At 33.8% G+C, this 24,957-nt stretch overlaps 1 protein-coding gene across 1 annotated transcript in view; it reads left to right on the forward strand.

Moving 5' to 3' along the window:
- NDFIP2 (Nedd4 family interacting protein 2) overlaps positions 1-23,430 on the forward strand; it is a 67,196-nt gene extending 43,766 nt beyond the window's left edge. The window contains exons 5-8 of the mRNA XM_082700892.1: positions 9,344-9,468; positions 14,246-14,312; positions 16,946-17,051; positions 20,124-23,430. Coding sequence (XP_082557018.1) covers positions 9,344-9,468; positions 14,246-14,312; positions 16,946-17,049 — 296 coding nt within the window. The 3' untranslated portion in view covers positions 17,050-17,051; positions 20,124-23,430. The remainder of the gene's footprint in view (positions 1-9,343; positions 9,469-14,245; positions 14,313-16,945; positions 17,052-20,123) is intronic.
- The last annotated feature ends 1,527 nt before the right edge of the window (positions 23,431-24,957 follow it).

Below are 24,957 nucleotides of genomic sequence, written 5' to 3' on the forward strand. Positions count from 1 at the left end.
TTACTTTGTTTAAAATATAAATTGTTCCTGAGAAAGAACTATGTGGTCATATGATGCAATAAAAATCCTAGTATTTAGTATACTTATAGCTGTGTATTGTGGTCATAATGCTAGATGCTGACTCTGTGGAATTATGTAAGTATGTTTCAGCTAAATATGTTTTTGCATGAGAAGTATTTCATATCCATGCAGTGATGTAGAAGCATACAGAATGAAACTATAAATTTTGCTTTTGGAGCAAAGGACTTCCATTTGAGTGTCTTTAAGCATGAAGGAGGGTTGGAAAAGGAAATATTCTGGGTAGCTGGAACAGTGTGATTTGAGACACAAAAGAATGCAAACATATCTTCTTTGGGGGGAGTGGTAAGGAATTAGAAGATCAGAAACCGAAGTATGATTATTTTAATGTGTTGCAGAATTCTTAAATACCTGAATTTGTAAAATGGACTTTATACTTTGAAGGCAGACTGTGTTACAGTCTTTTATTTCAGCTCGTAACACAGGGATTGGCAGATAGTATACTTAGTATGTAATATTATGACACTTGAATTGTTTAATTGCTAAAATTAAGTTTTTGAAATTCAGTATTTGTAGAAGTAAATTTATTACACTAGATATGATAAATTTCTGTCCTCAATCTGGTTAAATGATCAAGCACTCATAGAATGTTGATTTAACTCATTTTAGTATAAAATTTATTTTGGTAATAAAAGTGAGAAATTACTTATTTAAAGTACTTTAAAAATAGAAAATAAGGAAAATACGTATCTTGAGTTGAGTTACTTTTTATGTCTGGGTAATCATTAATTTTCCTTTTTGAAAGGCTTTCTTGCTTCTTTTCCTTCTTCCATTTCATCTGCTGAAGTACTAAAGTAGATAACCACTCAGAAGTGGGTCAGTGAGTGGGAAAGCAGTTACATTTTTCTCTTCAAATTTAATGTTATGCATGGCCACCAGCTAATATATATACAGTATTTAAATCTTGTTTCTTTAGTTAAAATTTGTAGTTAGATATGATGTACCTGTAGGTACCATGGAAGGGAAATGAATACTTTGACTACAAATAACTATTGTTTTGTACTATTAGTCTAGTAAATGTTAATTTTGTTCTTCGTTTTAGTTGAACAGGTAAACCTTTATTATTAGTAACAGTCTTCCCACATACTTTGTTTGTAAAAAGATTAGCGTAAATACTAATCCTTTCGATGGTTATGTCTTTTAAAAATCTTAATTAGAAAAGGAAATTTAAATTTATTGTACTATATGTAGCATATATACCTGTTTCTTAGGTATAAAAATGTGATTTGATAACATCTATATGACTCAGAGCTTAGTGATTATTTCTCTATTTCTATATTTCACTTCTACTATCTTCTTTTTAACCTTTTCTTTTCTTTAGATTTGAAAACATTTTGATGATAAAAACAGTATTGCAAATGTTTGGTAACCTGCATACTTAGTTGCCTTTAGTTTTGACCTCTGGCGGTATATTAATGTAAATACATATTTATATTTCATATATTTAAATTACCTGCTTTTTCTGTTTTTACTAAGTGATGTCTTTATAACTTTTTTTATGCTCCATATTCTACAAATACTGCACCATAATTATAAATTATTTTCAGGCTTCATTTCCTCATATATTTTTTTCTGGTAGGTTGTAGCTTAGTGTTTGAGCTTATTTGCTTTGATAAGCATAGATTTACTTGTAGTCACTACCATCTAGTGGCTGTTCTTCAAATTGCAGCTTGTTATGTTTTTCATGCTTCTTCAGGTATCTAATAGCTATTATTTAGATTCTGTTTTCTATTTCTGTGGTTCAGAAATATGTTTTATTTTTAAAATTTTATTAAGTTTTTAAATTTAATTTCAGTACAGTTAATATATGGTGCTGTATTAGTTTCAGGTGTACAATGTAGTGTAGCGACTCAGTAGTTTCGCATATTGCTCAGTGCTCAGCACGGTAAGTGTACTTAGTCCCCTTCACCTATTTCACCCATCCCCCCTCCCAACTCCCCTCCGGTAACCATCAGTTTGTTCTCTTATGGTCTGTTTCTTGGCTTATCCCCTCCCCGCTCCTTTTTTTTTTTTTGACTTTGCTTGTTTTGTTTCTTAAATTCCACATACAGGTGAAATTGTATGGTATATTTGTCTTTCTCTGATTTATTTTACCTGGCTCCATCCATGTTGTTGCAGACGGCAAGATTTCATTCTTTTTTATGGCTGAATAATACCACTTTGTGTGGTGGTGGTGGTGTGTGTGTGTTTGTGTGTATGGGTGTTACACACTTCTTCATTCATCTATGAATGAACCCTAGGGGCTGTTTGCATAATTAGGCTATTGTAAATAAGGAGTAAACATAGGGGTGCATATATTCTTTTGAACTGGTGTTTTCTTTTTTTTTCTTTTTAAAGATTTTATTTATTTATTTGACAGAGAGAAATCACAAGTAGATGGAGAGGCAGGCAGAGAGAGAGAGAGGGAAGCAGGCTCTCCGCTGAGCAGAGAGCCCGATGCGGGACTCGATCCCAGGACTCTGAGATCATGACCTGAGCCGAAGGCAGCGGCTTAACCCACTGAGCCACCCAGGCGCCCCTGAACTGGTGTTTTCTTATTCTTGGGGTAAATACCCAGTAGTGTGATTATTTCATTATAGGGTAGTTCCATTTTTCACTTTTTGAGGAACGTCCATACTGTTTTCCACAGTGACTGTACCAGTTTGCGTTCCCACTGACACCATGTGAGGGTCACTTTTTCTCCATATCCTCACCAATACTTCTTGTCAGAAACATTTTCTTTAACATGGTTTATAACTTAAACAGTTCAAGTGATATAAGTTGTATGAATAAAACTACAGTGAATATCAATAAAAATATTTCAGATCAGAACTTTTTGATGGTTTAATTCTTCCCTTTTCTCTTATATCATCCACATTTCAGTCTCTTACCACATGTAATCCTAAAAAGTTTACACATAAATTTGGTAAAATAATAGCATGTTGATGTTCAGAAAATGTAAAGAAAGAAATATATTTTATTCTTGATAATTTTTGCTTCTCATAATTCCTTAAAGTGTCAGAGCAGAATGCCTTATCTATGCGTAATCTGCTTGTATCTGATATTATTTTTAAAAGTTTTTAAGACAATGGAATGGGAGTCAATTATTTGTTAGTTAAAAGCTAGAAATTAAGATTTAGTCCATTGGATAATTGATAATCTGTGGAAATGACCTTGAACTCTAATGCTTAAAAATTTAATGGACTCTGTTCAGAAAACTTTTCTTGTAAGGTTTAGCCTTTTGTACCATGTGTGAATCTTCATATACGTGTGTTATGGTAAAAATTAGTTAGCTATTATTTATATTATTTATGTAATACATATAGTAAAAATTAATTGGCATTATTCCCTTTTTATTTTTTTAAAGATGTCTCAATTTATTTGAGAGAGAACATAAATGGGGAAGGGGCTAGTAGGAGAGGGACAGAGAGAATCTTAAGCAGACTCCCTGCTGAGCACGGAGCTCCACATGGGGCTAGATCCCACAACCCCTAAGACAAGAACCTGAGCCAAAATCACAAGACAGGACATCTTACTGACTGAGCATCCCAGGCACCCCCATTATCTCCTTTTAGACTCGAGGGACACACAGTTAAAGACATATTAAATTGTTGTAATTTTAAAAGGAATTAGAATATTGTTTTAAAATGTGAATTCCGAATTGTAAGAAATTGCCAAACTGTCTTACCAAAGTGATTATACCACTCTGCATTCCCACCAGCGGTGAGTTTCTGTTGCTCTGATTCTCATTAGCATGAGGTCTTGACAGTTTTTAAAATTTTAGCTGTTATAATGGATATGTGGTAATAGCTCATTGTGGTTCAATTTGCATTTCCCCAAGGATTGATGATATTGAGCATCTGTATTCATTAATAAGCAGTTTTGAGCACCTACTATGGACAAGTCATGAAACTTACAGTTCTTAAAGAGGTTATCTGGGCATTACACATACTGAAAAACAGTACATTGATTACTTGTTCTGTCCAGATAAAGCTATATTTAGGTGATGTTGTATATGGTAAGTGAATCCAGAAAGGGAAAAGTATAGGGCACCTGGGTCGCTCAGTCAGTTAAGCCTCAGCTTTTGGGTTAGCTCATGATCCCAAGGTCCTGGGGTCAAGCCCACATCACATCAGGTTCCCTTCTCAGTAGGGAGTCTGCTTCTTCTCTCCCTCTGTCCTTCCCCAGCTTGTGCACACACACACACATTCTCTCTTTCTCTCAAATAAATAAATAAAAATCTTAAAAAAATTGTAATTATACCTTAAGAAAGTCATATAATATTTGTAAATTATTAAAGTTTCTTTGTTTATAAGAAAAAATTTGTTTTGGTCTTCTCATTGCTTATAATTTAGCTGAAATGTCTTAAAGCTAAAAAATGTTAGCTTGTCTTTCTTAATGACTGATTGTTTAAATGAGGGGAATCACTTGAGGTTAAGAGAGAAATTTACCGGTATGCAGTTCAGAATTAAGTTTAGTGAAATTGATTCCTTGTCTAGGAATTTACTGTCTTTGAAACTTGGTGCATTTATATGTATTGAGTATTTTTCTGTGATTGAAGAAATCAGTGCTCGTTGTTAGTATTATATGTATATTCATTTATGATTTTCATTTGTTTATTTTCAAAACAAATACCAGATTTTTAAAAATGTAAAACTTTTTAAACTTTGTATCCTTAAATTAAAACAGGAAAAATTTGCAAAAATAATAGTTGCCATGTAACTTTCGTGTGGATTTCTAAAGTGTTAACATTTTATGTAATGTCAGTGCAATGATTAACATTATGAAATAGTACTAACTAGTTTACAGACCTTATTTGGTTTTTACCAGTTGTTCCATTGGTGCCCTTTTTATAGTCCAGGATTATATATTGTATTTCATTGCCATTTTGCTCTCTAGTCTGGCCTTAGTCTGCTCTTAATTGAAAAGTTTGTTAGTCTTACTTTGTTTCTTATGACTTTGATTCTTTTGGAGAATATGGGCCAGTTGTTTTGTTCAATGTCTCTCAGTTTGGATTTACCTAATATTTCCTCATGATTAGACTGAGGTTATGCATTTCTTCTTTCCTCCTTGCCACCACCGCCTTCTTTCTCTCCCCTTCCCCCTCCCCCTCCCTCTCCCTCTTCCTCCCTCCTCCTCCTACCCTTCTCTCTCTCTCCCTCTTTTTTTTTTTTTTAAAGAATACCATAGAAATGATCTGCCCTTCTCAGTGCCTCATATCAGGAGGCAGTGATCTGGTTATGTCTTGTTGATGGTGATGTCAGTTCTCATCAGGTTAAGGTGGCTTCATTATAAAGTTTTCCCCTTTGTAATTAATAAGTATCTTGTGGCTTTTGTAAATTTAAAAGTAAAGTCTTATTAAAGAGTAAACTGTAGCATTTAATACTGCCTTCTAGGTTATCCTGCTGCACTCTTTCTGTAGATGGGTGGTATAATAAAAAGATCACTGGCTATGAGAGTGAAAGACTTGGATGCTTCTGTCTTACCTATAGCTCTTGCTTTGTGAGTTATGTGGTACTTTACTGTTCTAAGTCTCCTGTTAGTGGAATTAATTTTGACCTTGCTCTTAAAAGACTAATGTGAGGATCAGTTAAGTTAAAATATGTGGAATGTCATAAATTTCACATTGCTGTTAGGTTAAGGTAGTAGTAATGTTCTCCTTCCCTGTCCTTACTTGAGCATTCACCTTTTAGAAAGAAGGGAAGCCTTCCTTCAAATCTTGTTAACCTGTCTGACTCACTTTCTTATAAAGAAGTGCACTGGGAAGGTGAATGTGGAAAGTGTAATTGGAGTAACACTAAGCATTCTTTTCACCAACTTTTCTGAGTTAATTGCCCTGCTTCCTGCTGCTTGCTACCGCAACTTTTTCTAAGGAATATAGGCTATATAAGTCTATATAAGTCTTTTGCTTCTTTGGATTCCATGTTGGGCCTTGCTGTGTGGGGAATAGATGCCTTACATCTTTTAAGCTTCCGAATTTGTCTTAGGTTTCCAGGGAAACGTGGCATGAATGAGGTACAGCTAAGAGAAAAGTGTTCTTGTCTTTTTTTCTAGGCATGTATACGTTTGCTTGCCTCTACTATGTTGTTCCTAATTTTATGGATTTTACACACTAAAAGTTTATCATACATTTATTAAATTCTTTTTTGCCAACTCGGGCATGTCATAGAGGATTTAGAATTGAATGTTTCTGCCCTTTCTATATTTTAAAGACCTGTGCAGCTCTGCTTGCTATCTTACAGGCCAAGGGGCATAAAAAGTGAAGCTATCTGTGCTTCAGTAGGTACCAGCTTCACCGTTTTCCCAGTGTTTAAGCCAGGTGCAGAATACATAATGTTATGTATTAGTCTCTTAGAGCTGTCATGACAAATACCACCAACTGGATGGTTTAAACAGTGGAAATTTATTTTCTCACAGTTCTGGAGACTAGAAGTCCAAGATCAAAGTGCTGGAAAATTTGATTTCTGGTGAAGGCTTTCTTCCTGGCTTGTGGACAGCTGTCTTATTCCATGTCCTCACATGGTCTCTTTTCTACATGTGGGTGGAGAGAGTGCTCTCTACATGTGGGTGTCTCTTCTCTTCCTGTGAGCACACCAGTCCTAGTGGATTAGGGCTCTACCTTTACGACCTTAATTATCTTCCTGAAGGCCCTGTTTCTAAATACAGTCACACGAGAGGTTAGAGCTTCAGTCTCTGAATTTTGAGGAGATACAGTTCGGTCCATAACACATTATATCACATGAACACAGCTTCTAGGAATCCATATTCCTATCAGAGAGCATTCCTATCACAATGACTCGGTAGGTACTTTTTTGTTCTTTTGTATCTTTCTTCTGATGTGAGTATAATTATATGTATATTAGATATTGGTAAATCTGCTTTGAGGAAAACAGTGTTTGAATTAATTTTCCCCAAAACTAAACATACACATACGCAGAGGTAAAAATGCACTTCTGGAATATTTTGCTGTTTTGTATTTTCTCCATCAGTGCTTCCTATGTTTTAACAACGTGACATGCTTACAAAATGATAGAAAATTTATAGCATACTGGAATATAGGAGGAAGGTGTTCAGGGCTGGTGGCTGTCTGTGCTCTGCCCCAGATCTCATCTGCTTGCTGAGGAGGAAAAGAGGAGCTCTCTCAGCCTGTCACTAAGCACATATATGGCACACTGGTTTGGGAATCTCTCCTGCTGTTCATTAATGTACATTATTTTAAATATCACATTATTTTTTGATCAGCAGTTGCATGTTTTTCTCCACAGATAATACAAATATTAACCAATTAGATGTAAGGCAGCTGTATCTAATACTGTATTCTATGACCATGGAGATAGTCTCTATCTCTGATGTCCAGTATGATAGTTAAAAGCTCAGTGTGGCTGTTGAGTGCTTCAAAAGTGGCTAGTGTGGCTGATGGACTAAATTTTAAATTTAAATTTAGTTTTAATTAATTGAAATTTGAATAGCCCCCTTTGTAGGGTAGGGTGGGTTCCTGGAACAAGTGGAAAAAGCAGTGTGGCTGGTGGCATTAGATAGCCCAGATGTAGATGATAGCCAGATGCTGGTCAGTATCTAGGTTTATTTACAAAAAAGAAAACATAGAATGTAAGTGAGTTTTATCTCCAGTAGTGTCTCCTGAAATTTTTTTTTTTTTTTTTTTTGCAGAAAAGATATAACCTACTCTAAAAATATCATTTTGTATGGGTAGTAATAATGGTTAACATTTCTTAGCAGTCACCAAGTGCCGGGTTCATGATCTCACTTAATCCCCTTACCAGACTTGTGAAGCAGGCCCTGCAGATCTGTGGCTCACAAAGTCAGCAGCGAGTCTCATGAGTGATACATGTCACACTGTGACTCAAACACAAGTCTCTTATTTCAAAATTTATTCTCCTGACTGTTGTACTATATAACATAGCTTACCATAAATGATCAAGAAAGCTGTGCCCAGCAGGCATTAGGAAGGAAGAAATTATCAGAGTAGGGGAATTGCTTTGAAGAAATAGCTATTTCATTTAAACTTACCCTAAAATGTTTCCTCTTTGTCTTCATAATTCTGAAAAAATCAGCATTTCTTCAGGTAATTTACTTTTTTTCCCTGAGGGTTGGTTAGAAATATTGAGAATGAAAGGCACTGAACAGGACCAAAGTTCTGCTCAAATTGATCTTCAGTTGTATTACTGTTACTATTATTATTTTGATAATGTTAATATCTTGGAAGATAAGGCACTCTGATTATAGCTCAGGGACCTGTGTCAGAATGGTTTCTGTTACAAGTAACAGAAAACCCTTACTTGGCTGTTTTAAATAGTTAGGAGATTATCTCACAAAACAGAAAATCCATAGACAAGCAGACCTCAGCCATAGTAAGTATCAGTTCTGGGGCTCTGCTTTTCTTTGATTTTCTTCACTCCGTAACCCATGTGAAGTTACACTTTTAATCCTCATCCTGATAGCACAATCCCTGTAGCAGTTCCAGATGTTATATCCAAACTGACATCCAGTGGATAAGGAGTTTAAAATAAAAAAAATTTATTGTAGAAATTCTCAAACTAGGCAAGACTATAATAACCTCTGTGTATGTATCACTCAGTTTCAACAATGATCAATTTAGAGCCACTGTTACTTAACCTATATTCCATCCCCTGTCTCCTCGATGTGTTTTTAAGAACCAAAAAATGCTGTTCAGAAGTCCTATTAAAAAAAAAAAAAAGACAGGGAGTTTAGGCCTCCTGTGATTTTCCCAGACTACTCAGGACCCACCTTTTGGGGTTAAGTATGGGGTCCAGCCTTCCTTAAAATACTCTGTAGGTAGGTGGCATCCTGAAAAGGGGGAAAGGCAGATAGGAGGAAGAGGCAATGAACAGTACCTTTTCTGGAAATACTTTATAATTTATTTGGCTCATCTTTAATACTGCTTTTAAAAAAAAAGCCCAGTTTGGTTGGTTGGTTGGTTAGGTTGTAATTCTTGGGTGGGGTCACATGGGAGCTACCTTGTGACTTGTTTTTTTCCGGTGGTTTAAAAATGCAGCTTCACCTATTGGTGATAAATTTTAAGGAATTGATTCCTGTTGATCAAACTGACAAGAAACCAAGCTTATCTGTTTATTAATTTATAGTTAATAATTAATATATTTGCAAGAGGTAAACTATAGTGTATAAAGAAGACATAATTGGTACAGAGTCAAAAGAAAGGGAGTTGTTATTTCCATTGTACAATGAAGTACTGTTAATATTATGTCCAAAATGTGGTCTTTAAAAGAACTATTTCTCTTGCTTTTAGTGGCATTTATTTTCAACTGGCTTGGATTTTGTTTATCCTTCTGTATCACCAATACCATAGCTGGAAGGTATGGTGCCATCTGTGGATTTGGACTTTCGTTGATCAAATGGATTCTTATTGTTAGGGTGAGTGTTTAATAGCCTCTATCACTTCTGTCTCTAAAATTAAAATTTATAAATTTCTTGTGTGGTTCATAAATGTTTGTTTCACATATATGGATCAATTATTTTGAGACATATTTTTAACTTTTATCCTTATTACTGTAGTGATCTCTGTGGTGTGGACATTCTGTAACTTTATTACATGAGAGCTTGTTACTAGGTGGAAAGAGCTTTGAAGTAAAAAAATTTGAGTTTGATTCTTACTTATATCAGTGTTTTAACTATGTTTTTAAATTGTTGTGAGCATTTCTTCATAATAAGCTGGTGATACTGCCTGTTAGGATTTCTGTGTGGTCTAGTGGTGATACTGTTGAAGCACGTGTCCAGCTGCTGCACAAATGCAGGTGCTTGGTAAACCAGGGCTGTGACTCATGTGATAGAGCGCACGCATGCCTGCTGTCCGTTAAAACAGAACATTTTCTTTTGGTTAGTGAAATTCTCAAGGATTTAATTATCTTTTTCCTTGAGAGCTCTTTTTCCTTTGAGCTCTTAACATGAAGAGCTCAAAAGTTAACTAAGACCTCCTAGGTAGCTCTCAGAAGTTTTTTTTCCCTTCTGATCCTTCTCCACCTTTCTTATTTCCCTGTTGTTCTGGAATTTACCCTCTGTCTGTTTCTTATCACTTACAAGATGGTATGTAGGGAGATAATGCTAAGTCCTTTTCTTTTTCTCTTCTCAGCAGCTTGTCCCAAAATAATTTTCCATAACCATTCCATGGTAGTATCCTTAGCGTAGTCTTCCCCCAGCTCTTTCCCTTTGTCTCTCAAAGGCCCTTTCTGGCTTCTTTTTATAAAGCCTTATCCCTGGTTTCTTTGGGATAAGGCCTAGGAGAATGATCAAGAGTGGTTTGGGGGCACCTAGGTGGCTCAGTAGGTTAAGCATCCAACTCTTGATCTCAGTTCAGGTCTTGATCTAGGGTCATGAGTTCAAGCCCCACATTGGGCTCCATGCCCTGCGTTGGGCCCCACACCACAGAAATCACAACACTACACGACACAACACTGTCACTTGAAAAAGTGGTTTTATTTATTGTTTTAATAAGTTTTCTTAAATGTAACCCACATATCTCAGTGTTATTGTACAATTGATAAAATGCTAAATTTCTACAAATCACATTTATGTAAACATTGATTTCTAACTGAGTAAGTCACATCCTCCTAAAATTTTCGATAGAATCACATACTAAAATGTTAGCTTTACTTAAGTGCTGCAGGCACTTCAGTTATGCACCTAGATCATTACACTGATTTTAAAAAAAACTATAGGCTTAATGTGTTTCTTCCATTGTTTTGAAGCCTGCCACTTCCCAGACTGTTAGTAATCTTACCAGACCTTGGCGCTGCTCAGACCAGATTATAGGTTTTGGTTATTAATCCAGTGATTCTTAGGTAGTACCTGTGACTTGCCTCCTTTTCAGATGATCAGAATCTGAGCCAGTTTAAGAACAGCTCCCTGACAGATTCTTTTTCTAATTTCATTTTTAAAAATAATGAGGAGGATTCTCACCATGAGCATAAATCTGTTAAGGTGTTAGGGAGCACACAAAGATAAAACACAATCCCTGCCCTTGCAGAAGTGATTACTAGAAAAACCTCAAAAGAAGCTAGATGTGTCTAGTGGTTATTATTATGTTAGTAATAATATTACTATTATAATAGTAATATTATATAGTAGTAATAATATTACTATTAACTATAACTATATTATGTTAGTAATAATAACTATTATTCAAATGGATCTCTCATCGTAGTCACAGAACACAAAAATGATTTGAGGACTGCTTTCTCAACTCCCCTAAACTTAATAAGTTTGTGTATTTGGAGTCATTTAAAAAAAAAAAAATGTCTAGTCCATAGTATGCAACCTATGCTTTCAGGGTGTTAGGGCCTAATTCTCTTATAGTACCCCTAGTTGAGAGGCAGTTGTTTATCTGGTAAGTAATGTGATGTGATAAGATGGGAAGCCTAAATTCAAAGACTGGGGATTCTCAGAGTTTTCTGAGGTATATATTAGCATCAAGTTTGGTCATCAGAACTGTTTCATTTCCCTTTAAAATACCACTACTGAGGGGCACGAGGCCAGTTCAGTCTGAAGAGCATGTGACTCTCTATGTTGGGATTGTGAGTTTGAGCCTCACATTATGTGTAGCGATTACAAATGAATAAATAAGTTTTTAAAAAAAACACACACAAAATGTGCTTTAAAAAAAAAATACTGCTATTGGATTAAGGTTAATATGCCTTTGGTGTATATTGAGAACTGATACAAGAAAAAGATTTTTAAGAATCTTTTTTATCAAATAATAATAGCTGTCTTTCATTGAACATGTATTATGTTTCGAGCATAACTCATTACAAACACCAAATTCTTGACTCCTACTTGTATCAGTGATGCTCATAATAGTCCAGCCACTTTCTTGATGATGAAGCTGAGACTGAAAAAAGTTGAGTAACTTGCTTGCTATCCCAGAATTTGATGGATTCGAATCTAGCTTGGTCTCAATTCACTGCCTGTTCTAATTCTGTCCTGCCTCTGTGCCACTGTACTTTGACTTCTTTACAATGCTGTAAGCAGTAAATGCCCTGTGGAGTGCTGAGAGAAAGGTTTTCTTCTCGAAGCCTGGTGTTTTGTTTTATTAGGCAATAAGTAATTTATAAATTTATAATTTATAAATCATAGCTTTTCTTTTTGTTTTTGAGTTGACACTCAGATTTATTTGTAAATATCTCTCACTGATTCTGGTATTATTTCTAAGGCGTTTGGTGTTTTTTATTGTTTATTTAAAAATGATTATGTGTTTTGTTAAAAACTAACAACCCTTTTTGAAAGTAGAATGTAAATAAATAATAGACTACTGGTGTATATTAATAAAATAAAATTAGATAAATTCTTAGTGTCAGTTTGGAAAACTTTATTTTCCAAAGTGTGATTTTTGCATCCTGTGATTGGCCAATCAACATGATTTTTACTCATCAAAAAACCCCAAGTTGGCTCAGCCCTCTGACTATAGGTATTTTAAAACATTTTTGCTCACTCAGTAATGAGCCCAAAAGCTTATTTAGGTAACCATTTTACATAGTGAGTCTTTCTTTGACTTCAAGGTGAAAGTGATTTTATTTTTTCATTTGGGAGTAAATAAAGACTAGCTTTGGTAAATATTTTTGGTGAAGAATGATGTTCTTACTTTCTTGGTTGCCTCTTGCCAGGTATTATTATTTATTAAGTATTTTCTACAATATATTTAAAAATTAGAAAGTTAAAAATGTATTGCCTTGGTTCTTTATTTCTTTTCGTTCTTATACACTCTAAAGCCTATATGAAAATCTTCTATTTCTAATTATTAGTCACTTGATTAAAATGTGTATTGCAGTCCTATTTTACCAGCTATATTTCCCCAATTGTTTAGTTCTCCCTTGTACATATTTTAAAGACGTAGAAGTGTGAGGGATCTGCATCTATAATGGTACTTTAGAAATTTTAATTTTTGAAATTTCTAAAACCCTAAGCCAATAATTTAGATTACGGTTCATTTATTAATTGTAAATACTTCCTGTAGAAATACTTAAAAGATTTTAAAAAAACAAATCGTTAGTACATATGCTTCCTAAATAGTGTTGTTATTTACAATTTATAAGTACTTTAGTTATTACAAACCTATTGGATTTTTAAACTTTTGTGGAAATTACCAATTAATAGTTGGAAATAGTTACCAAAATAAAGTTCGAGGTACTTTTAATTTCAGATTTGAGGGCAAATCTCCATTTGACAAAGTTATTTTTAGTTAAATCGGGTTCAGTTTGGAGGTCAATGAATGGAAACAGAGTAAATAAAACGAAGTAATTTATAGTAGTTTTAGACTAGGTTATATAAAACACTTTCAAAAAATAACATTTGGAACATTGTTTAGGTGCTAAAGGGTAATAGGGAAGAATTAATTATCTGAAGTAACTGGAGAAAATTAGATTGACTTAAAAAAAAATTTTTTTTTTAAATAATAAATCATGACCTCCAGAGGCTAATCAAGGAAAAGATACCTATGTTCAGTATCCTCAAACTCTGCCTTCCAGCTGCCTGTTTATATTCTCATTTCACAGAGAGTATAAAACTGTCTACCATGGTCACTAATAAGAACTGTTGAAATGCCACTTCAAGGTTCATTTAGCTGTTCTCAGCTCACTGTTGGGAACTGAATACTGGAGCATCTAGTTTGAAAATAAAAAGACTCTAATGAGTTGGGGGTCTTTATGTGCCTGGTATTCTTGGCAGTGATTAACAGTAGGGGGTGTACAGAAGGTCAAAAGCTCTTCTTTTTAGAGGTCAGGCAAACATCCCCATCTGATAAGATTAAACTAATGTGGCTTTTGGTGTTAATATCTAAAGCAGCGGGTTGCTGTAGTGTGTTTGGGATGGTAGTTGTGGCTTTGAGAGATTATGAAAAAAGAACTGACATGTGAACTCTTTAATGAGAAAGTTGGATTCAGATATATAGATTTTACCTTTCTTACAATTTTGAAACTGGTTTTTGTTTCTAAAATATTTTGTATAAGTTTGTTATTATATATAAGATTTTAAAGTTTGTTTCCTCAAATAATTGTGTATGTCATTAAGCATCTTTTTCCTCTTTGTGTTGTTTTAAGTGCAAGAGATGATTTGAAGTAAATTGTTCTGAAACTGAGGTTGATTTATGATTTTCAAATTTAGGTATATAAATATGGTTAATATATTTATGTTCACTCCATAGTTTTCTGATTATTTTACTGGATATTTCAATGGACAGTATTGGCTTTGGTGGATATTTCTTGTACTTGGTAAGTTTATTTCTAATGCATTTCAACTTTGAATTTGCATTTCGTTTAACTTTGATATTTCTCCAGATTGTAAGATGTAAATACATTGTATTGAAACTTAACGTGGAAATAATTTTTTTTTACTGTAAAATTCTCATATCCAAATACTTAATATCATCTCAGCTATTGGGATAATTAATTATACATTGCCCTCTAGATTTCTGATTGAAAATCCAGAGTCTGTCAATTTAAAAAATCAGTAGTTGGATGATAATTGAATATCGCAAAACTTGAAATCCTGAAATGATTTAAAAAATTGTCTTAAGCATTTATTTTGGAAAATATACATGGCATAATTTCTTTGATCCTAGGATATTTTGAGAGTAGGATAATTGGATGTTCTATGCATTTTCTTACTTTTGGAGTATTGAAACATTCTTCATACTTTTGAAATGTACCCTGCATTAATCATTAATCAGCCAGGCATAAGGAAGGGCTTCATGCCCAGTGATCACAGTACTTCTGTTAAGTTTTCTTTCTACAAGGCATGTCTTTTTATTAATATTGATGAATTTTATGAATTTCCAATTTTTGTTCTAGGGATTTTCACTTTAGATGTATGATAAGTTAGTCTCAAAATCACGTAATGCCTTTAATCTACATTTCAGATTTATTTACTGACTGAAGTTTAAAAAGCCCACATTTCTTTAGTAACATAATTGTACCAGAAAATATTGGCATTTCAGTAGGTGGCAGTGTTCTCATTGAGTTTTTGTTCATTCCTGGTGTTGGATCTTTAGGATCTTTAGGAAAACAAATTCTTAGTGGTCAGTTAAGGTCAGTAAAGATCCTGTATTCTTTCTCTTAACAATTAATAGTGAAATTATTCTATGATTTTGTTAGGAAGCCAGATTCTTAAAAGGGTTTAGGCAGTTTTTGTGTTGTTAATTGTGTTCTGACTCCTGAATTTTGTGCCTGTTACTGAGTTTCTTACTTAAAAGTGAAAAAATACAAAAAGTCTTTTAAGTATTTAAGCATATTAAATAAGTATATTTGCTTCTAAATATTGTAAGGATTGAATGTTAGGAGGACAACTATAGGGCCCAGTGAAATGCAGAGGACCACCCCATTTCCACATCAGAACCACAGTCTAGCATTTAGGGAATTGTGAAAATTTAATCCGTGGTAAAAATGTTCCTCTCACATATACCCAGAAGAATGTTGAGTACATTGTAGAACACTGAGAAACAATAGCTGCTGAATGATTGGTTTCTAGATAGGAACTGGCTTATTTTAGAAAATGCCTGAGCAGGACAAAATAGTCTTAGAAACAGCAATTTTCATAGACAAAAGTAGGGATTTCACAAATAATTTTGGTTTATATTTTTCAATAATACTTTTACATTTGGATCACAATACCATTATCTTTGAACAGCATCTGGAAGAACATGAGGGTGGAATTCAGAGTGGGAGTCACAAATGGAAGGAGTGAGGATATGGGAAGCAGATGGGCTCAGATTTAGCTGAAATTTATACCACTCGCTTAAGTCATTATTTGTGTATCTTCCATCATTTCTCTTTATTATAACCATGCTTCTTTTTTTAGTGCTTTGGTTACTGTCTTGGAGTTGGGGTACAAATTTAGTTTGGGAGTTTGCATTTTAAATTGACAGACTCTTGATGAGGAAAGTTGCATGCATGTATATCTTACGTTTTTCTATTTTTGTTTTGCCCCCACCCATTATCTAGTTAAAAATTTACTGAAGTTGTTAAATGTTTCCCTTAGAATTCTATGTTTATAAAGTGTATCAAAGAATTTACTATTAATGCTAATGTTTTTTACTTTGCTAATATTTTCCATCTGAAGCTTTGAAGAATTTCACTGGCATTGTTTTATTAATTACTAAGGATACCTGTTATGTAAATGGTTGTTACTTAAAAAATCCTGTTATAGAGAATACTAAGATAGATCTGTCCCACATTGTTTAAGAAATCACTAGAGTAGTTGCTTCCCAATTCTTTCCTGATTCCTCTTATCTAAATTTGTATTACAAATTAGTCTTTTTTTATTACTTGAAAATAAGAATTAATAATTAAATTTTTATTTAAATAACACATATCTTCAAATACAGATTTCACGGATGACAGGCACTTGATATTGGTAGACAGGCTTATTGGTTTTATCCCACAATTGTTAGCAAATTCCTTGCATATATTCTTTCTTGAATAACTTATATCAGTAAATATGTGTTAGTTTGCTTAGTCGTTATATTAATTGAAAAGTTTCATGTAAAAATGGATTTCCCTGAGTTAAATCACCTTAAATGCATTAGGTATCTTTGCCATTTTAAGAAATCGTGGAATAAATGTATATTTTTGTGTAATTCTGGATTTTCATGACTGAATTTGCTTTAATTTTTATTTAAGTTTAGATACATCTGGACTTAACAAATTGAAAAAATTTGAGAAGGCAGTAAACTTTTATTATATTTTTTCATGATTTTATCATTATAGTATAAAATATCATGGAATGAATAGAATTTTACAGATTAAATTCCTTAAGCCAAGTGGATCTTGTTTATAATTATCTATTTTAAATTGTTGCCCTCTCTGAATAAGAACATAATGCAGCTGTATTATTTTAACGGTTTCAGGCCTGCTGCTTTTCTTCAGAGGATTTGTTAATTATCTAAAAGTCAGAAACATGTCTGAAAGTATGGCAGCTGCTCATAGAACAAGATATTTCTTCTTATTATAGAGGTAAGAAATGTATTAAATCTATTCCCTTCAGATATTCATATTCACCAGATGAATATTATGTGTACTCTTACTGTTTACTTAAGCTTAGCATATTTAATATGTTGTTATATTGTTAACAATCAACTAATTAAGATTTAGTAAGTTGTGAAGCTTTTAAGATTTTTTAAAATTGAATTTCATAAATTTTAATTTTTAAAATATATAATGAATAAAAAACTTTAGGTCAGACTTTCAAAACTTATTTTTTAAGGATTAACCACAGGATATAAGTAACCATTAGCACACAATATAAAGGATGAAAATACAAAATACAACAAAGCACTTACACAGAAGGGATGGGGATTTTGTATAAAACAATGAGAAATCCAGACGTGGTTTAAAAAAAAAAAATTTGTGGTTGAAAAGAAATTTTCCATGCACTGATCTTAAAAAAAACTGGATCAAAGAATAAAAGTTGTATGAAGAAAGTAGGAACTCTGATAGTTTCCTTAATGTCTGTCAGTTCGTATCAACAATGAAGGCTTCAACTTGAATAAATGGGAATAAAGAAATGAGCAAAGGTTGTCTTACTAGTTATCCAGTGAGTTTCTGGAGACTGCATGCAGCTCGCTAGTAGTTTCTGCACATGAGGAGATCTCGTATCTCTATTTTCTATAATAGACTATTTTTGTTATTGAAATACACTTAACATACAGTATATTAGCTTCATGTGTACAACATAGTGATTTGACATTTGTGTATTTTGTGAACTGCTCACCGCAATAAGCCTAGTTACCATTTGTCACCATACAGAGTTAATACAAATACAGTATTACTGACTGTATTCCCTATGCTGTAATTTATGTCCCCATGATTTACTTGTTTTTTTTTTAAGATTTCATTTATTTATCAGAGAGAGGGTGGGGGAGAGAGCGAGCACAGGCAGACAGAATGGCAGGCAGAGGCAGAGAGAGAAGCAGGCTCCCCGCTGAGCAAGGAGCCCGATGTGGGACTCGATCCCAGGACGCTGGGATCATGACCTGAGCCGAAGGCAGCCGCTTAACCGACTGAGCCACCCAGGCGTCCCGACTTACTTGTTTTGTAACTAGAAATTTGTAGCTCTTGATCCCCTTCACTCATTTTGCCCCCCATCCCCAAACTCCTTCCCCTTTGATAGCTACCACTCTGTCACTCTGTTCTTAGTATCTATGAGTATAGGTGTTGTTTTATGTTATTATTGTTTTGTTGTTGTTGTTGTTGTTAATTGAACTTGTAAGTGAAATCATGCAATATTTGTCTTTCTCTGACTTCTTTCACTTAGCATAATATTCTCAAGGTCCATCCATATTGTCACAAATGGCAAGATCTTTTTTATGGCTGGGTAGTATTCCATCCTGTATATGTATTCCATATATATGAGTAGTATGACATCATACATAGATTATATATATATATATATATATATATGGAACGTACACATACCCTATATATTTAAACATTCATCTATTGGTGGGCACTTAGGTTATTTTCCATATGTTGACTTTTGTAAATAATGTTGCAGTTAACAGGAGTGCATCTATCTTTTTGAATTAGTATTTTCATTTTCTTCAGATAGATAGCTAGAAGTAGAGTTGTTGGACCATAGGATAGTTCTATTTTTAATATTTTGAGGAACCCTCATACTGTTTTCTAGAGTGGTTACCTCAATTTACTTTCCCAGCAACACTTTACAAGGTTTCCCATTTCCTTATGTCCTCATCAACATTTGTTTCTTATCTTTTTACTTATAGGTGAATATTCTGACAGAAGTGGTGTGATAATCTTGTTGTTTTTCATATGCATTTCCCTCATGTTTAGAGATGTTGAACTTCTTTTCATGTGCTTGATGGCCATCTGTATGACTTTGGAATATGGTCTACTCAGATCCTCTGTTATTTTTTTTTTTTTTAAGATTTTATTTATTTATTTGGCAGAGATCACAAGCAGGCAGAGAGGCAGGCTTACCACCCCCTCCCCCCACCCCAAGCAGAGAGCCTAATGCGGGGCTCAATCCCAGGACCCTGGGATCATGACCTGACCCAAAGGCAGAGGCTTTAACCCACTAAGCTACCCAGGTGCCCCCTCTGTTCATTTTTTAATTTCATTTTTTAATTTGGTTTTTTAGTTATTGAGTTGTGTGGGTTCTTTTTAACTATTTTGAATATTAACTCCTTACTGGATATATGACTTAGAAATATCTCCTCCCTCTATACTATTTTTGCCATATACTTCCTGTCTATAAATGACTTGAACTTTTAAAGTATTTGAAATGTGGGGGCACCTGGGTGGCTCAGTGGATTAAAGCCTCTGCCTTCAGCTCAGGTCATGATCCCAGGGTCCTGGGATCGAGCCCGGCATCGGGCTCTCTGCTCAGCGGGGAGCCTGCTTCCTCCTCTCTCTCTCTGCCTGCCTCTCTGCCTACTTGTGATCTGTCAAATAAATAAATAAAAATCTTAAAAAAAAAAAAAGTATTTGAAATGTGTAAGCAAAGTGTCTGCTAAAACACTTAACTTCTAGATGTATCTACAAGTACAAAATGTTTCAAACTTACTATAACTGTTCTTTTTGTAAAGAAATTGTATGGTTTGGGATTTGATCGCTTAAACTTTATAACATAGGAGTTTTACATAATCTAATTTAGTTATTTCTGCTGAAGAGTACAGTTTTATTTCTGGAAAATATTAAAGTATGCTTTTAAATGTTCTTTTACCTCTACATGGAAGGTGTCACATTTTCTTTTTAACTACTAAAATGTCTTTGCAAGCAGTAACAGTAAGAGTGTATCAATATGTAAGATAAAAGGCAAAATAATTTATTCGGTATAATTATCTTGCATTTTCAGGAGTCTAAAATTTAATGTAAATATTTTCTAGATGTTTTCCTTTAGAAGCTTAAACTTTGGAATATGTTCTGATATATTCTGTTTTATATTATCTTTACCAAAAGGACATTATAGACTTGATGTAATACTGTAATAAAATGTTTTTTATTATATTATCATATAGACAGTTGCAACTTAATATACTATAAGACTAATTCTTTCTTTGTCCCTAGACTGCATCGACCAGACATTCTTTTCTTAAACCAATGTGAAATTTCCAGATCATCTGTAAACCTACAACTTTAATAGGATAGAAGACTCCTAAAAGCAGAAGACAAATTAGTGAAGAAAAGATAGATCTTCAAAATTGAATGGCAGGATGGTTTATGCTTAAAAGCCATTTCTGTTCATTCTCTTAAATATTTAAATTTCATTTGTTTTGCACATTTGCGTATGTGCCCATGTAAAAGATTTGCGTATACTTGAAAGAAACTATAAAGTTGTAGCAGTCAAGTCCAGTTAATCAGTGTTTGATCTAATTGAAAGGGGTGAGTGAGAAACAGTCTTCCAGCATGTAAATGCCATTGACTTCTGACCTGACATTTAGTGTAATAAAAATGAAATTATTAACCATGTCAAATGCTTTAGTTTCTGGCTCCTAGATTCATCTAGTAACTCTACACATGAAACGCCCTTTATATAGTTTTTTGAAAACTGCTGTGCTGATTATAGAAAAGCTTTGTCAGATTTTTGAACATGATATTTACATTATTATTTAGCAAACTCCTTCTGTAAATAACCATGCATAAATTACTTTCTGCATTGTTTTCTTAGAAACTGTGTCTGGATATCTTTTCAATTAATTTAAAATTAAGTGAACTTAATATATAGAGAAAATCTGAATGTTAAAGATAGTTTGTTTTAGGACAGATTTTAAGAAGATATGGGTATTCCACATGTCCTTTAAGAGAACATCTTTTTGTTGTTTTCTTTTTAAGGAACATGCCAGGTTTAGGGATTCTCAGTCGAGAAGCTTGGTTTTTAAGATTGCCATCTTAGAGAGTCTTGCAGGAAGAGATTGTATTAGATATTATATTTATTTCATTTAAGACACTTTTGAAAATTAATTTTCTGAATAAGATATTCTCATTTGCATTTGTCTTTTAAAAAGCCAATAAAAGTATCTTTCAATTTTCATTGTAATAATTTTTTCTTTAGATGTTTAGTTTGTTAAATGAAACAAATCAGAACTTGTACTAATAGCTTCTTGCTTTATGATTGTAGAATTAACATAAAATCATATCTTGAATTAAGATATGCAAAATAATCTGTTTTCAAGTTGCAGAAATGTGTCTGTGGAATATGGGAGTGTGGTGTGTGTGTGTGTGTGTGTGTGTGGCAAGAGTATGTGTGTATGTGACCATTACTACAACTGGAATCTACAGTCACAAGCTACTACATTTTGCAAATCATTTTATGTCTCATCTGTTTTCTTTTCAGTTCTCTTTTTGTTTTTGAATGCCAACATTAAAAATGATGGGAATTACATCATCTTTTAAACTTAAAAATCATTTAATACAGCTATAGAGAACATATAAAATTGGTTGTTTTTTTATAATTAGATACTGACTACTACTAAAAGATACATCTAAAACTATTCAGGGACATTTTTCCATTTCTGAAAAAATAAATTATGCTTTATAACTTCTTTTGTATTTCTCTGTATTTTCTGATTTATTTCATTGTCTTTGATAAATAAAACATGCAGTTTTGTTTTGCTAATTGAGCCTCCTATTTTTTTGTTTTCTCTCACTCATTCTCCTTCCTTACATAGAATTTTTGTTGTTTATTGAAGTACCTCTGTATCCCTTGAAGTCAAACTAGCATGGGGGTAAAGAAAAAATATTTAGTTGCCTGATTTGGAAGCTAAAATTAGAATGTACTTATAAGAAATGGAGTCTCATGCTAGATTTCTTCTCTATCTCATACTAAGTTTCTGTCGACCTATACTTCATTTTTGTGATAACTTTTAGGTAAAATTAAGCTATTATATATGGTAATTATAGATTACTAGATGAGCTATCACATCACTTTACAAAATTTATTATTTTAGTTTTTGTGGTGTGTATCCTTGGTTTCTGAATATGGATGTGTCACTTTTGATCCAATATCAAAAACTTCACGCTTTGTTTTGATTTTTCTCCCCCCCCCCTTAAATCAAGTGTGCATGTTACCTGATCTCCTATAATTGGTACAATTCAGTGGTAGCCTTAAATCTCATCATCCAGTCAGGGGCATAGAATACTATTTTTAAAACTTTAACGTTCTCTTCCAGACCTATCAAATTCTACATACTTTCTTCATTCCCTGTGAGCTTGGATAAAAGAGCTGCTGTTGTGTTTGGGGGATGCTAAACCATCTTTGCACTCTGTCTTAAAGTTTGCAAATCAGAATCTTTGATAGGGTGTCTAAATAATTTTTGAAAGAATATGACCTGGAGCTTGGAAGTTAATGCAGATATTTATTAAATTATTTTTATTACATTTGAATAAGCTAGTTAGGGCTAGGAGAATCCATTTTTATGTATTTACATGAAATCAACTGAACTTAAGGTAAAAATACATTTTTCTGTATAGTGTGTTGAGGCTTGAAATTAGAAATTTAAAATTAAAAGGCAAATCTTAATTATACTCGGTTAAAATAAAAATTTCTCTTTAATAGAAAAAATACTAATCTCTAGCCTTTTGAGTCTATAAGTTATCTCCCATGCCTTTGGGGTGGTTCAGAAATTTTAACCTGTTAAGACAATAATCATTAATACTCTAGCAGAACCACCCACAACAGGGGAAAGTGAAATCCAAAAAGCCCAGCTGGAGAAAAAAATTAGGGTTTTTTAATTTAACATTTTTCTTTTCATCTGGTCTGTAGTCCCCCAAAGCACAAAAGTAACGAGAGTGCATCTGATCCTGTTATTTAACTGGAATGACGTATGTCCTCAGTTTGTCCTCAGCCCTGATTATTTCTGTTTTCTCAGCTTAAATAGTGCCTCCTCTCTCGAAAGTGTCCTAACTTAGAGAATAAATTACATGATCACCCTATGTATAACTCTGTCTGTTACTGAGAAGTGACTGCCTAAACCCACTGCCCTTTGAGAAAAGGAACTGGAGTATTAGGTCAGAAGCTAATTACTGTCACAGCCTTTCCTAGCCAACCCATTTGTCTGGCCTGTAGAATATGCGTAGTTTTTTGTTTGTCTTTTTAAATAGAAGTTGTATTGGAATGATTTCCAGCTTATGGTAAACAGTAAACGATGAGCTTTTATATTTTAAAACTGCTGTTAAATGTTATTTTAATTGTTTACTCTTCAAATAGTCATATGAAATGTTAGTGTATTATTTTTAAAATCTCCTTCTTGATAAAGTTCAACTGTTAGATGATAACGTGCCAATTACTATTATAGGAATGTCCTTGCCCATATATAAAACGTGCTGACATGTGTTTTGCTTATTAATAAAGTTCTATAGATGTGGAAATGTGAAACTGTGCATCCTTTTGAAAATTAGTGTTAGATTCACAACATATCGCCATCTGAGCCTCACAAAATGTTTAAATGGTAGATCTCATTTGAGATGAAAACAACTGGCATGGAATTAAGTTAGAGTATGGAACAATATTAAACTTGCCACAGTAATTTGAACGTTAGGAGATGGTTGGAGTTTAATACATGCCAAAAAATCAGCCTTGTGGAAATTTATGTTCATTGCTACTTTGCAGAATGTCAGTGGTAATACGGGCTTGTATTTTCATTTGGGACATAACACCTACAATGCAAAAACTACAGATTATTTAGAAGACAATCAAAAACCTCATTCCATACATGATAAAGTTTTAAAAAAATGTTTATTTTGAACTCAGCATGTTTGGTTGTTTTAACCTTTCTTTGTTTTTTTCCCCCAAATTTTATTTATTTGTCAGAGAGAGCAGCAGGCAGAGGGAGAAGCCGGCTCCTGGAGCCCGATGCAGGACTCATCCCAGGACCCTGGGATCATGACCTGAACCGAAGGCAGATGCTTAACTGACAGAGCCACCCACGGCATCCTTAACTTTTTTCTTTCTTGATATTTTCAGCTTAGCTTTCATTCTTCTATTTTTGTTTTGAGAGATTGAGCTTTTAAAACTCACTTGATTTTCATGAAAACCATTAAAAAAATCCAGTAGCTAAATAGAGTATTACATTTTGAAAAAAGATGATTTCAGAGAGAGAGTGGGAGAGGGGCAGAGAAGAGGTGGAGAGAATGTCAAGCAGACTCCTCACTGAGCGCAGAGCCCAGTGCCGGGCTCGATCTCACCACCCTGAGATCATGACTTGAGCTGAAACTAAGAGTCAGACGCTCAATGGACTGAGTCAGCCAGGTTCCCCTCGAGTATTCCTTTTGCGGCAGTTGAGGTTATGGAAGGCCAAAATCATACACTTCTGGTTCTCAGAAACTTAGAGGTGGCTTCTCTATCTCTCACACTTGGGAGAAGAGTCACTGTCTTACTCTCCTGCTCCCATTTGTGTTTGTTTTACTTAGGTCAACATTTTACCTTCAGCGACACAAGAAGGGATATAGGTTATCCTTAACAGCATAACTTCTTTTAGCTTTACCAGAAACATAGCAAAATTAGCAAGTAAAACAGTAGTTTAACCAAAGCTTAGATGAAATCTGGAGGAACCTCTGCACACAGATTATGAAAAATAGCAGATAACCTTGTTGGAAAGTATGAGCTCTTCAGAGATTCAAGAACAGTACTTGTACATAAATCCCTAGTGTGGAAATAAATTTATCATTCCTTTCCCATCAAACTTAGTTTCTCAGCCGTCTGAATTGCTGCATGTTGGTGATTTGGTTTGCCTAGGCAATTGATGGGATTTGAACTCTAAAATTTTTAGTTTTCATCTTATTCAGAGATAAGACCTCAAGACTTTTTTTTAAAATTAAGTAGGCTCCACGCCCAACTTGAGGCTTGAACTCCTGACCCTAAAATTAAAGAGTCGCGTGCTCTACCAACTGAACCAGCCAGACA

The sequence above is a fragment of the Mustela nivalis genome (assembly GCF_964662115.1).
Source record: "Mustela nivalis genome assembly, chromosome: 15".
Classification (NCBI taxonomy): Eukaryota; Metazoa; Chordata; class Mammalia; order Carnivora; family Mustelidae; genus Mustela; species Mustela nivalis.